Source organism: Ranitomeya imitator, chromosome 6 (genome assembly GCF_032444005.1).
Source record: "Ranitomeya imitator isolate aRanImi1 chromosome 6, aRanImi1.pri, whole genome shotgun sequence".
Lineage (NCBI taxonomy): Eukaryota > Metazoa > Chordata > Amphibia > Anura > Dendrobatidae > Ranitomeya > Ranitomeya imitator.
The window spans coordinates 135,093,453-135,108,325 of NC_091287.1; the positions used below are offsets into that span (position 1 = coordinate 135,093,453).

At 40.1% G+C, this 14,873-nt stretch overlaps 1 protein-coding gene across 4 annotated transcripts in view; it reads left to right on the plus strand.

Annotated features, from left to right (window-relative positions):
• Positions 1 to 14,873, plus strand: part of ULK4 (unc-51 like kinase 4) — a 941,213-nt gene that overhangs the window by 622,076 nt on the left and 304,264 nt on the right. For all 4 annotated transcript variants that reach the window (XM_069730129.1, XM_069730128.1, XM_069730126.1 and 1 more), the window contains exon 34: positions 3 to 101. In XM_069730129.1, coding sequence (XP_069586230.1) covers positions 3 to 101 — 99 coding nt within the window. The remainder of the gene's footprint in view (positions 1 to 2; positions 102 to 14,873) is intronic.

Here is a 14,873-nt window from a genome sequence, read left to right on the forward strand (position 1 = left end):
AGGCTCAGAAGACTGGGCAAGATGGAGACACTCACACAGCCGAAGAGCTTCTCATTGTGAATAAACCTCTAACAGATTTAATCAGTTTACTTGTTCAGCTGGTAAGTTGTTCTAATTACAAACGTTACCAAACTCTATAGTTGTATTCCGCACATGCAGCAATTAAAATAAGTAAAGGGAAAAAGAAGTTGTTTTATGATATTTTTACATTTTGCTGTTGAATCATGGTTTGTGCCAAATTTTTTGAGAAACATGGCAGTGTTTTACAGACATTTTGAAAGGTAGCTGTCAATGCAGCCTATTACTAAAGTAAGCCATGTTCAGAAATGTGGCATATAAACTTTAAAGAAAGATGTGCCGTCATCCTGTATGCTGAATTTGACATTGGATGTGGAAAAATGCCAGACGTCATCAAGGCAATCACCTGAAGCCCAACAGATAAGTTGCATTTGTCCTTTTAATTAGCATTGACTTCTCCATGATACTTATTGGGCATTGGATAGTTGTATACACAGCATGCCCGTACATGTTTAACTCTGTGGCATTTCAGAGAAAACCACAGTTTAATAGCCGCCAGGAACTGTGCCGCATGGGAGACTAGTCGGACAAGCAGGTCCCCATACTCTCCTTGAGTGACAGATCACACCTTATATGTGCACGCAAGGAGGCTTATCAGTCACTGGCAGTGTCCTGGGAGAAGGTCCCGGGGACCCACCTGTCCACTATGTTTTTAGCTGAAACGCTGCAGTGTTTGAGAGTTGAGTTTATATGGCTGAAATCATGCAGCCAGTGTCTGGATACTTGCAGCCTGTGGATCGAGCAGCATGTGTCAGCTGTCAGGTTCCCTTTAATTCTGCACCAAGTAAACTTCGTAATAGAGTATCTTTAATTTCTAAAAAATAATGCTTGCTTAGGGTAAAAGTATGAAAATTATCTTTCGTAAATATCATGCCTCACATGGTTGACTTTTTTTAGAATTGTGGTGCGTTTAGATTACCGTAGTTGGTTTTATTATTATACAAGTGCCAGCATTTTAAAGTAAAGTGAGTTAGTTGATTTTTTTAATGTCCTTTTTTTTTCTTGCCACTCGTCCAAATGTTTGCCAAAACAAAGTGATTATACATAAATGTCCTTTCTTAATTATGTGTATTACTCATTTTTCCCGCAAGTCACCTCTCATTAAAATGCTCATTTTCTTATTTTTATTTAACGTTTTTACAAAATGGATAGTTTAAATTCAGCGTAGGTGACCTTTTAAAGATGTCACTCTTAATCACCTTGCTTTGTTGTGATTTTGGCGATTTAGCTGTATTTCTCATTTAAAAAATGTTTCACCCTCTTGAGATGACATAAATGTACTTGCTTTCAGCTTAATCTACTGTATCTCACCTTGGGACAAAGGTGATTTCTAAGCCATAGCCTCTGTTGTGTAACATGAACATAGGCAATGTACATTACTGCCTCAGAGATATATCTTAGTAAGTAGTAGTTTTGTAAAATAACAAACAACGGACAGTGTTTTCTAATGTTACAGTGCACAATCCCTGCATGTGTTGCGGGTGTCGGACAGCCGTGAAACATGCAGCCGTGGCGGCTCGAGCACACCTTATCCTAGCACGCTCGCTCATTGCTATTGGGGGCTCTTTTTGTGTAGTTTAAGTAACATTTTATGTAATAATAATAATTTTTATGTATATAGCGCCAACATGTTCCGCAGCACTTTACAATTCTATGTATACTAGAATGAAGAGCTTAGCCTCTTAAAAAAGTTAAGAATGAAAATGGTTAATAAAAAATGTTCTTTGTCTTTCTTTTATTGTGTGTTCTCTTATTTAAACTAAAGCCTCTTGTGTATTAACAGTACATACTCTATAATGTATCTGTGACTTTCTTCTAAAAGACTGTAACTTGTATATCCTGGATTTACTTCTTATAGCCAGGACAGAAAAACCTTGACATTGCTGGATATATACAAGTTATGGTCAGAATTCAGTGAATAGTCTTGTTTATCAGACAAATCATGGCTGGCGCAGGACTAGTGCAGACAGTGCAGTGACAGATTACAGCTCACAGCCTTTAGCTCTTCTCATCACTATTTTAAATTAATCTAAGGTCCAGTGCTGTGACAAATGAACTGGGCATGGAAAAGATTTGAGTTGATACAACTGCTTCACATTAGAAAATAATAGCGAACTTGAATTAAAGTAATACCTTAAAGCAAAAGTTAACCTAAGTTTTAATTGATTTATAGCAATCAGTTGTAACACTAAAAACCACCTTCATATATTGTATCGATGCCGTTCATGCCATCAAGATTTTACCACCAAATCCTTTACATCTTGAAAGTTCAGTGGATTGGACTTTTTTTTTTACCATCGACCACAAATGACCAACTGGATACGTAGGATGACTCAGGAATGCTGTCTTTTTAAACCTCTTACTGGTTTATTAAAAATTGTGCCTAAACTAGTGCAGAGGGGGGAAAAAAAAGGAAGCACTGCCTTTCAGCACCTCTGTCAACACATAGTGGGCTGGAGGAAACTTCGGTGACTGACAGCGATTTCTGCATGCACATTTATACAAAGAAAGCTGTCAATCACTAATCGCACCACCCACTGATCTGAAAATCCCAGAAGGAGCAGATGTTTAAATGATTAAATCACAGATCACACTGAATCTTTTTCATTAAAACCATATATCAGTTTACTCAGCTTCCCCTGCTTCATAACATGGTGCTTGCAGATTGGACTGCGTTTTTATAGTGATAGGCCCCCTTTAGCCACTTTACCTTCCCAAAGTATGCCGATACCCAATATGAGAGAAAACTACTATTTGGGCGCACGGCAGGGCTCAGAAGGGAAGGAGTGTCATTTGACTTTTTGAATGTAATATTTCCTGTAATCATTAGCGAACATCATGTCCCATTTGGAGAGCCCCTGATGTGCCTAAACAGTGGAAACCCCCACAAGTGACGCCATTTTGGAAACTAAACCCCTCAAGAAATATATTCATATGCATGGTGAGCATCTTGAACCCCCCGGTGCTTCACAGAAGTTTATAACGTTGTGTCGTGAAAATAATTAGATCACATTTTCCTTGATATTCAAGAAGGCTGTTTGCAGCAGTGTGTTTGCTATACAGAAGGGAACCCTCTTTCACAATGATATTCAAGTCCAAAAAGGTCACTGAAACAGAAGAGACGGTATAAGTCAAAAATATATTAATGGAGTTCCTATTGAGGAAATTCAAGAATTAAAGGCATTCTTCCTGTGTACCAGACCAAACAAAGAAAATGTCGTCTATAAGGCATTGCCAATAACCCACCTTCTCTCTGAACCATCTAGAGGGATACACAATGATAGATTCCCACCAACCAAAAAATAGGTTGGCGAATGCCAGGGTACAACGGGCCCCCATGGCGACTCCAGATTTCTGTAAATAAAAAGATCTGTCAAACAAAAAGTAGTTATGTTTAAGAACAAAATTCAAGAGGTCGATAACAAAGGAATCATGCATTCTGTTCAAATTACATTGCTGGTCAAAGAAAAACAAAATAGCTCTCATACCATCCTCTTGATTGATGTTTGAGTTAATGACTCAACATCACAAGTCACTAATAGTGCCTCATAGGGAAGAGTGATTTCACAACAAATATTAATAAAATGTGATGAATCCCAGACAAATGATGGCAGCTGCTTGACGATGGGTTGTAAAAATTGGTCAACGTAGATACAGGCCTTCTGAAAGAGACTACCAATCTTGGCGATGATGGGGAGACCCAGAGGTTTGATGAGGTCTTTATGCACCTTAGGAAGCATGTAAAATGTAGAAATAACTGGATGTTTGAACCCATATAAATTTCAATTCATTGTTGTTGATGATACCCAAATCAAAGGCTCTATCAATTAGAGCTCTGAGTTTTGCAGAAAACAGTCCAGTGTGGGGTCAGATGGAAGTTTACGGTAGAACCTCTGGCCCCTAAGCTGCCTGTGCACCTCCTCCAAATAAAGTTCATGTGGCCGTGAAAATAATAAAGAATAAAATCACATTTTCCTCACAAAATGTTATTTTAGCCTCAAATTTTGAATTTTCATAAAGGTAACAGGAGAAATTGCACTACAAATTTTATGGTGCAATTTCTCCTAGGTACGCAGATGCCCCATATGAGAGAGAAAACTACTGGTTGGTTGCATGGCAGGGCTTGGAAGGGGTGGAGCGTCATTTGACTTTTTGAATGTAAAATTTCTTGGAATCATTAGCGGATGTTATGTCCAATTTGAAGATCCCCTGATGTGTCAAAACATTGGAAACCCCCCACAAATGACTCCATTTTGGAAACTAGACCCCTGAAGGAATTTATTTAGTTGCATGGTAAGCACCTTGAACACCCAGGTGATTCACAGAAGTTTATAATGTTGAGCTGGGAAAATAATAAAATCACATTGTCTTCACAAAAATGTCATTTTAGCCCCAAGTTTTACATTTTTCTAAAGTCTAATAGGAAATATTTTTACAACAAACTAAGGTCCATTGTTTCCTGAGTGCGCCAATACCCTATATATAATCGCAAAATATTTTTCAGGCACAGTGCAAAGCTCAGAAGTCAAGAAGCGCCAGATTTTACTGTTACGGTTTGCAAGTGCCATGACCCACTGGGAGAGCCCATGAGGTGCTAAAACAGCAAAACCCCACCCATATGTGACCCCTTTTTACAAACTAAACCTCTCAATAAATTCATCTAGGGGTGCAGTGATCATATTGACCCCACAGGTGTGTCGCATAATTTTATACCATTGAGCAGTGAAGAAAAAATAACTACATTTTTACCATCAAACTTTAGTTTTAGCCCCAGAAGTAGGCAAAATGGCACCAAAATTTGACCCACAATTTCTACTGAACGTGGCAATACCTCCATATATGGCTGTGCAGTACTACTTAGCCATACGGAGAGACTCATGAGGAATGGAGCGCTATTTGCCTCCTGGAGCGCAGATTTTCCTAGAAGAGTTTGCGAACTCCATATACAGAGCCCTTAATTGCTAGAAGAGCAGAATCCCCCCACAAGTGACCCCATTTTGGACATTATACCACTTTGGCAATTTATCTACAGGTGTAGTGCTGATTTTGACTCCATTGGTATTTTTCAGAAACAAGCAGCAATGAATGTTGCTGAGTGAAAATTGCAAACTATCGTTGTAGTGACCAGTACGCTGTAGTGACCAGTATGTTGCAGTCATCTGTACGTTATGTCATCCCCTATTTCTGGGGTCATGCACCCATAAGTTGGTCGGGCTCTTATCGTTTCAGAAATGCCAATTTGTGGTTTAGGTACACTGTGGGGCTCGGAAGGGAGGGGGCATTTGGATTTGAAAGCACAGAATTTATTTTGGAGGGTTATGGAGCCATTACGCTTTTCCAGAGAATATCTGGGGCCCATTATACTGTATGGAGCACTATATGGGGCCATTATACTGTATAGATCACTGTATAGGGCCATTATACTGTATGGAGCACTATGTGGGGCCATTATACTGTATAGATCACTATGTGCGGCCATTATACTGTATGGAGTACTATGTGGGGCCAATTATACTGTATGGAGCACTATATGGGGCCCATTATACTGTATGGAGCACTATGTGGGACCACTATAATGTAAAAAAGACCATGCAGGGCCCTGTTATACTGTATGGGGGAATATGTGGGCCCATTATATTGTATGGAGCACTTTTTGTGGCAATTATACTGTATAGAGGGCTGTGTGGGGATTACAGTTGGAGAATCATACTGTGAAGGGGTCACTATTATTTGATGGAGGGAATAAGGGGATTACAGTAGGGTCATCATACCGTGCGTGTGTAGGAAGGCACTTTTGTGGCATTATACTTTATTATCTATATTATACAGTAAATTTAAATTAGGTCATTGGGCCATAAGCTTTTTGCTGTTCGTATATAACAAATTGTATTATTCTAATATTTTAATCTAAGATCTATTATTTAAAATGTACTTTGTTCGAGTAACAACCCCTTTAAGTTTGTTTCCATATTAAAAAACTCATCATTATATTTGATAATGAGGAAAAACTTTCTCAATTGTAGGAACTTTTTTTTTTTATTTAAAGGTTAGTCTGTAACTTTGTCCAAGCTTTTTACCTTAAGCCCTATGTGGATTTGAGTTTGACATCCCTTGTTTAGTACGTGTTTTATCTTGCTCGAGTGGTCGGTTCACAGCTATACTGCTCAGTATTGCTGTGTAATGTTCCCTATGATGAACATGTGCTACAACAAGATAACACAGCAGGAATCCATCATATCTGTGTGTGCAGTGTATAGCAGACATCATAATAGCTAGTCTATACCCTGCATTAACCCTGCAGGGAGGGAAACTCATACAAATATAGGTAACAATTAAAATATTTGATACTTGCTTATACCTAAATATCACCTATAGTGACAGGTACACTCTATGATTTGGGGATCAAAATCCAATTGAGAAACAGACAATTATTATGTCCAGGGGATAAAGCATCTATATACGGTAGTCATAATCTTACTAAATATTTGTTAGCAATATCTAGAATAGTAAAATTATTACCCAAATCTATGTAGTTACAATGTATAAGAAACAATTTGTAAAGACCAATATACACATTAGATGGCTGTAAGTCGAATGATGCATCGGCCGACAGCTATCTTGGTCTACTGTGCTATGTACTAGAGTGCTTGTTTGACAGAGGACGCCTGTGTTCTCTATGAAAGAGCTGCGGTGGCTTATCTCTGGGAGAAGGAAATAATCAACAGTTCTAAATTGGTCATGCAGGATCCTTAAACCCCTGACAATCAATTGTCTGGGCCCCAATACACAATGGGCCGGTGGCTGAACCCATTGATGTCAGCAGGTTCAGCCGACATTAGTTTCATGTGTATGGGAACTTTAAGCGTATTCTGAGATTTTACATGTCATTAACTTAGTTTAGGTTATTTTTCAGTTTCTCTACAAAATTGCAGTTTGAAATCTGTCTTTGAGGAATAAGAGTCCAACTACACTTGAAGATTAGCGTGAACAATTGGGGCACTCTAAGCAGGATGCCGATCACCCAACAAACAAGGAGAACGATTGGTCGTCTGGTAAAATTATCTTTTGTGCTACACAAAAGATCGTGTTTCTCTCAGCGCATTACTGGACGCGTGTTGTCAAGAACAATGGCAGTCTATGTGCCCTGAATAATATATTACAGAATGTTCAGTACACATAATTAAGAGCTGTTTTTGTGTGTAAACAACCTATTAAGGTAATGCCGTTCACCAAAAAGTGTTGCTGTTTGGACATCACTTAATGTCGCCAATGTTCATGTAAACGCGTAGTAAAGATTTACCCCACAAACAAGTAATTAATAGATTTAGGAATAGAAATAAGTTTCAAAATTAGATGTGTTAAAAAAACACAATGTTCCTGCTTTAAGCTAACCAAATAAATGTGTTCCTGCTGTGCACTGTGTAACGTCCGCGTTAGACAGTTCAGGGACATGGTCTGATCCTACCACATCCAGAGGTGTATCTGGCACCCGGGGCAAGAATTCAGTTTGGTTCCCCCCACAACACATATGCAATTTGCACATTTGGCCACGTGCCGACAACCTGCATGCCCTAATTGAATGTTCAGTGAGAAACTGAGAAAAGCAGGAAGAAAAGCTAGATGTCACTTGACTTTTAAGTATGAAAATCGCATACGAGTGAAGAAATCATGTGATGAATGCTGACAGTGAGCATGTTATACACCGTTAGCATTGGCGTGCTGCAGGGCTTCATTTTAGAATTATAGGGTTCTACATTTGAGGGGAAAAATGTGCAGTCACTATAGGTGGCTGCAGGCTTTTGAATTCTCACAGTGCATGCACAGCACTCTTTTAGGATTCTCCCTTGCACAAGAATGTGATTTTTATACTTCTGGCCACATTCCAACTAGACGTGTCTGGCCTCGCTCTATTCGTTTTCATTGAGTGAGGCCACTCATGTCCAGTCAGCACACAACCACATGTATGCAAATCGCTGGCATTAGAGAATCCTGACAATGTGCAGTGTGCACTGTGAGAATTCAGAAGTCTACAGTCACATAGACCAGACTCTTCATAGTAGTAATAGTAATCTTTATTTTTATATAGCGCTAACATATTCCGCAGTGCTTTACAGATTACACACATTATCATCACTGTCCCCGTTGGAGCTCACAATCTAAATTCCCTTTCAGTATGTCTTTGGAAGACTTCATTAGACTTATACAACCTCTTTAATGCTCTTAACATAAATAAAAACATGGGACTTAGTATCACAAAAATTTTTTTTTTATATCTAGGTACCTAATAGATGACGTTGTTTCTGGAGTCATTCTCTTTGTTTTCTTCATCTTGTCCAGACGCCATGATGAGTTTTCTCATCCACAGCTCGTCTCTGCAGACTTCCATCTTCTCAGGCCTTGTGCAGCACATCCCCACATAATACCCTTAAAGATACTAATGTCACTATAATGCTCCTGAATAAAAATATCTGATCTATGCTGGGCCCCTGAATAAATAATTGCTCTTCACTATATTTCCTGCACAAAATATAACCCACACACTGTCCCTCTTATGGTACATGCCTTCCATACTGGGCCCCCTCTTCACACTGGGTTCCCCCTATAGGGGCCCAGTCTCTATACATACTATGCCCCCTCCTTGATATACTGCCCCCTCTTGGCTGTGCCCTTGCACTGTTCCCCCATGCTACCCCTCACACCACTCAGTCTCTATTCTGTGCCCACTCATACTTTTCTTCCCCTATAGTGTCTCTTGTACAATTCCCCTCTCATCACATGCTTCCTCCAACCTCCCCATACATTTACCCTCTCACTTGCCATATTGCCTCTTAACACATCCCTCTGACTCCCCATACTGAGTTAGCACCCATCACCCTCGCTCCCCATACTGTGTCCGCATACATTTTCCCTTTGTTCCTCATACTGTGTCCGTACCCATACCGTAACTCACAATATTGTGTCTGCACCCATCCTCTCATGCATGCCCCATCTCACCCTTCCTCCTCATATTGTATCTTCAAATTTCTCCTGCTCCCCATATTGTTTCTGCCCCTGTCCCTTTGTTTGCTCTCCAACTTGTGTCCTCAAATCATCCCCCATTACACTAAATCTCTCACAGCCCCATTACACTAAATACCCCATCACAGTAAATCTCTCACAGCCCGTCAAAGTAAATCTCCCCCACCCACAGTAAATACATCCACACACAATAAATACACCCCCCACACATTAAATACTCACACACACAGTAAATACCTCCCCACACAAAGTAAATACCCCCCACGCACAGTAAATACCCGCTAGCAATAAAAAACACCTAGCTTAGTTACACTAAATCTCCTCCCTCCCCCCATCTTTGGTGTTTTCAGCGAATGGCATCAGCAGCGTGATCACATGACCTGTTTATGCTGCTGATGTTGCTCTGATCCAGCGGTCATAGCTCCAATTGTACTTGAGTACACCGGGAGCCGGTGCGCTGCAGCCACCGAGGGAGACGCTTCGGACCGCCGCATTAGACTGCAGCGGCGATCGCAGATGATTCTTTCAGTGAGGTAAAACACTTATTTGCCTGTTTCATCAGGAGTGAGCGTTTCTATTCTGCCGTGTTTCCAGCTCTTTGAGATCACCATAAATCAAGTCAGCGCCATATGAGTTCAGCAGTAGCCAGAGTTTCTACCTCACTGTCTTGATTTATGATGAGCTCAAAGGACTGGAGATGCAGCAGAAACCCTCACTCATGTCTCAAAGGGAATGGCTGCCATACTGAAGACTAATACGGGTCTTATTAAAGGGAACCTTTCACCCCCAAAATTGAAGGTGAGCTAAGCCCACCAGCATCAGGGGCTTATCTACAGCATTCTGGAATGCTGTAGATAAGCCCCCGATGTATCTTGGAAGATGAGAAAAAGAGGTTAGATTATACTCACCCAGGGGCGGTCCCGGCCCAGTTCTGGTCCGATGGGCGTCGCGGTCCGGTCCGGGGCCTCCCATCTTCTTACGATTACGTCCTCTTCTTGTATTCACGTTGCGGCTCCGGCGCAGGCATACTTTGCCCTGTTGAGGGCAGAGCAAAGTACTGCAGGGGAAGGTCAGAGAGGCCCGGTGCCTGCGCACTGCAGTACTTTGCTCTACACTCAACAGGGCAGACAAAGTACGCCTGCGCTGGAGCCACAGCATGAATAGAAGAAGAGGACGTCATCGTAAGAAGATTGGAGGCCCTGGACCGGACCGCGACGCCCATCGGACCAGAACCGGACTGGGACCGCCCCTGGGTGAGTAATAATCTAACCTCTCTTTCTCATCTTTCAGGATATATCGGGGGCTTATCTACAGCATTACAAAATGCTGTAGATAAGCCCCTGATGCTGGTGGGCTTAGCTCACCTTCGATTTTTGGGGTGACAGGTTCCCTTTAATGGCCACACCAAAAAATACATGTGAATGGGTAAATCACAAGTAAAAGCTAAGGTCCAAATGAACTATCAACCATCTACTTTTTAAGTCCTTTTTTTTAGCAATGTGACTTCCCTTTGTGTGATGAGAAAATAATTTTAAGATAGAATGACAGTAATAAAACATGTTTTCTTTAAATCCCAAAATTTGAACATTGAAGTTTGACAGATACTTCTATTTCTTTCAGAAGATTTGTACATATAGTATTTGGTACGCCCCACTGGGTAGTTATCCATTTGTTGATAGTTTCACCAAGCCATTTATCAATAATTAAAACAGCAGTGTATTTCCACATACTCTGTTGAAGAAATTAAAGCTCCAACATTGGCTTGAAGTCTCACTCATTAGACCATAAAACTTGACAGCTCTGAACTTTAGTGTTATTAGTTAATGAAAGCTATTACCACTGATCTCCTTTCATCTGACTTGTATTATTAGCACTAAAGTCACATAAAAGCTTTCCATGTTGAAGCTTATATTTTCAGCTTAAAGTCTGGACAAAGTTTAATGACTGTGGGGGCTTTAACATTTAACTGGACAAGGCCTACTTTTCTATTCTTTTTGTTATAAGAAACACTTCGGTTTAATCATATTAGTATAGGGTTTTTGGTACCTAATCAACGTTATTTAATATTTCAGCATGCCTCATTTGTCTTTGAATTGATTTCTGCTTTAAAGGTTGTGTGGTCATTAATTAGTTTATAGAAGCTTTCCCGGTGGCAGATTTTTCTTTGCACTTCGTGAACTGATGCTTATAAGACAATTTTGTTATCGGTATTGCTATGTAAATACTTTTATAGTAAAGAAATCTTTATTATTATACATGATTAAATAGTTGCCCATTAGAATTGGATATCCTGCTCAGGAAGGCCCTCTTTTTTGTAGACCATGGCTATCAGCTCTGAAGAAGCTTCAGCATTCATTCAAGATAAGGTGCTGACTTCTGTTAGGCACTATGTAAGGCTTAAAGCTGAAGACGTTTTCTGGATAACAGTTCCTTATTGCCTGGAGCATGTAGAATATTTTATATATCCAATCCTTGAATGTGAGTTGATGAAATAAATACATTACATTGTCAGCCTCTACCTACTAGCTCTATAGAGGAGATTGTGCTAACACCTAATTTTAAGGTATTTGGTGCAAACTCTAGTGGTATTTTAAATCTACTGTTTCCATCCATGACTGATGGTGTGAAGAGAAGTCTGAAGTTGTTGACCTCCTTCTCTGTGACTTTTGTTATGTAGCTATTGCTGAAAAATGAATTGCATAAACTGAATTGGTACAGCAATATGTTTACTCCTAAACGGCAACAGTTTCTCAAAGTTACTGTCAATAGGTTCATTTGGCTGAAAGTTGGCTGTGCGCTTACATGTTTACAGCCTTATTCTCGACTTACCATCATCCTCTGGTCTCCGAATGACAGGTCACTCTTGCCTGAGTGACATGTCTCCCAGGCGCTGTTATTTCCTCTCTGGAGCACTGAGAGCGTAGTTAAGTCCTTATAATGTTTTGAGAGTCAAACTGTGCGAAAGAGCCTACCCAAGGTCTCTGGCAGGGGTGGCATGTCACTCAGACAAGAGTGACCTGTCATTCAGGGACCAGAGGATGGCAGTGGGCTAGGAGAGAGGGAGGAGAGCTGTAAGTGCATTGCCAAGCCCTCTGCACTTGCAGATCATTGACATAAAAATTGGAATCAAAAATGGAATAAAGGGTTGAAAAATAAAGGCACAGAATTAATCTGCATTGCAGCGACCTAACACAAATTAGATAAATTAGGGGTACTAACACCTGCTGACAGGTTCCCTTTAATGTTTGAAGGTAAGAACTTTTAAATGTATTTTGAGAATTGCAAAAAGCTTGTTCTGCTATTGAATCTCATAGTTCATCTAATCGGGCCTTTGTTTACAACGACAGTTTGTGGTATGATGACCATAGACATCACAAGGCTATGACAAGCCATTATTGCACAGCCACGCTTAAGCAAATAAAGGGTGTTTCCCAAAATTCACTTCAAATATAATCTTGAAAAACTCCTTTAGCAAGACAAACATTGGAGGAGATTATTAAAAACTTGGGCATGGATTACTCCTCCACTTTCCCACTAATTTTGATAAATTCCTCTAACAATGTTTTAATAGAGATGATCTTTTTTTCTAAATACCATACCAAAAACTGAAAATCATTATATTCATTTAATAATTTGCAGTTGTTATTTTTCATAGATCAATAATTTCCATGCACAAAATGACAGATACCACGGCATGCTCTGTATAGTATGTTCTATTTATTTTATTATGTAATCAACATGTTATTTTCAGTCTTTTAAGTTGCGTACATTACAATATGTTGCAAAAGTGCAATACTTTGATCTTCACAATTCAGATATCCACTTGCCATAGCTTTGAAATTGATACATTGTTGCATCTAGGAAGTCTTCATTACAGTTTATTACACATGGTGCTGGGAAATGTTGTCAAACAAAGGATGAGATGCATGTATGAGTGACAAGAGAGCCCAGCAGCATTTAGTAGTGAGCAGTGGACCACGGGCAAATATTGATTACTTTAAAATTGCAACTGGAGTCAACTGGTTTATTAGTGTACGTCCTAAATGTATTATGTTCAAATAAGTAGTGAATTGCCTTCATTGTGCCCATTGTGCATGAATCTTTTACCCTGTAGCCAAATATTGATTGCACTATGCAGAACGATGACTCTGCTCTTTCTTGTTTTACATCAAGTAGGACAAAGTTAAGAATTCTGATTGACATGCTGAATTTGCTTTAAACCAAATATCACCTTTTTAACATGACTGTACTTGAAATTGTGTGAAATCCACGACAGACTACATTGTATCGCCCTCCAGGCTCCTTCCAGCAGTTCCTGGATCATTTTGCCACCTGGCTTCCAAACATTCTACCCTGTGAAATCTCCACTCTCATCCTGGGGGACTATAGCATCCCCATTGGTAATCCGCTCTCCCCCATCTGTCACTCATCTTTTATCTATACCTTCCTACCTGCCCCTTTCACAGCTTACTAATTCTCTTAGGCAGGAAGATAGAAATATGCTGGACCTGGTCTTCTCCTGACTCTGCTCAGTGTATGACTTAACTAACTCCCCTCTCCCACTGTCTGACCACAACCTTCTTTCATTCTCTGCAAGAACTGTCAACCGCTCAGGACACCAACACTTTGCATACTTATAGAAATATATGTGCGATTAACACCCAAAAAGAATTTGCAGTCGTCATTGGCTCCAATCTCCTTCATCTCATGTACTGACTGCACTGAAACATTAAAATGAAACACTGCATAGTGCCCTGAATGAAGCTGCATCTTTTACACATAGAACAATTTGGCACAGATGGCGGTACCCCTGGAACATGCTGCAAACACATTGCAGTCATCATTGGCTCCAATCTCCTTCCTCTCATGTCCTGATTCTGCACTGAAAAATTAAAATGAAATACTGCAAAGTGGCCTGGATGAAGCTGGCACACATTGCAGACACGTATTCTTAGCTGTGCTTCTGATGTGCCAAATGTCTTTGGGGAAAATCCAATTTGGACGAAGATTTCATCCATTATAAGTTTATACTTAAAACATACAACTCCGCCCTTCACCTCTCCAAACAAACCTACTTCAAGCCCCACATCACCTCACTATCCAATAATCATAAAGGACTCTTTGACACTTTTCACTCTCTCCTCAATCCAAGAGTGCACGTTCCCACCGCCAACCTCAGTGCTGATGATCTGGCCAATTATTAAAAAAAAAATTGACTATATCCAACTGTAAATTTGCTCTCAATCCCCTAACGTTATGCATTCTCCTCCCCCTGCACAGCATCTAGCTCATTTACTTTTTTTGAACCAGTCACAAAGAAGTTACCAAGCTCCTTATATCTTCTTGCCCTACTACCTGCATCAGTGACCCTATTCTGTCACATCTTCTTGTTTCTCTTTCCCCCGCTGTCACCACTCACCTAACTAAAATATTTAATCTCTCTCCCTCATCTGGTATATTTTCTTCCTCATTTAAAAACGCCAGCACACATCCATTACTTAAAAAACTTTCCCTCCACCAGAACTGTCTCCTATCTTCCCTCATCCCTATACCCCTGGAACGCTTGATCTACTCCCATTCAAACCGTTTTCTCTTTGATCACTCTTTTCTTGACCCTTTACAGTCTCGTTTCCGCGCTTTACACTCTACTGAAACTGCCATTACTAAAGTCTCTAATGATCTACTAACAGCTAAATCTAATGGTCACTACTCCCTGCTAATTCTTCTGGATCTCATAAAAGGGTTTGTGGATCATCAACCCTTTTTTCCTATGTCCT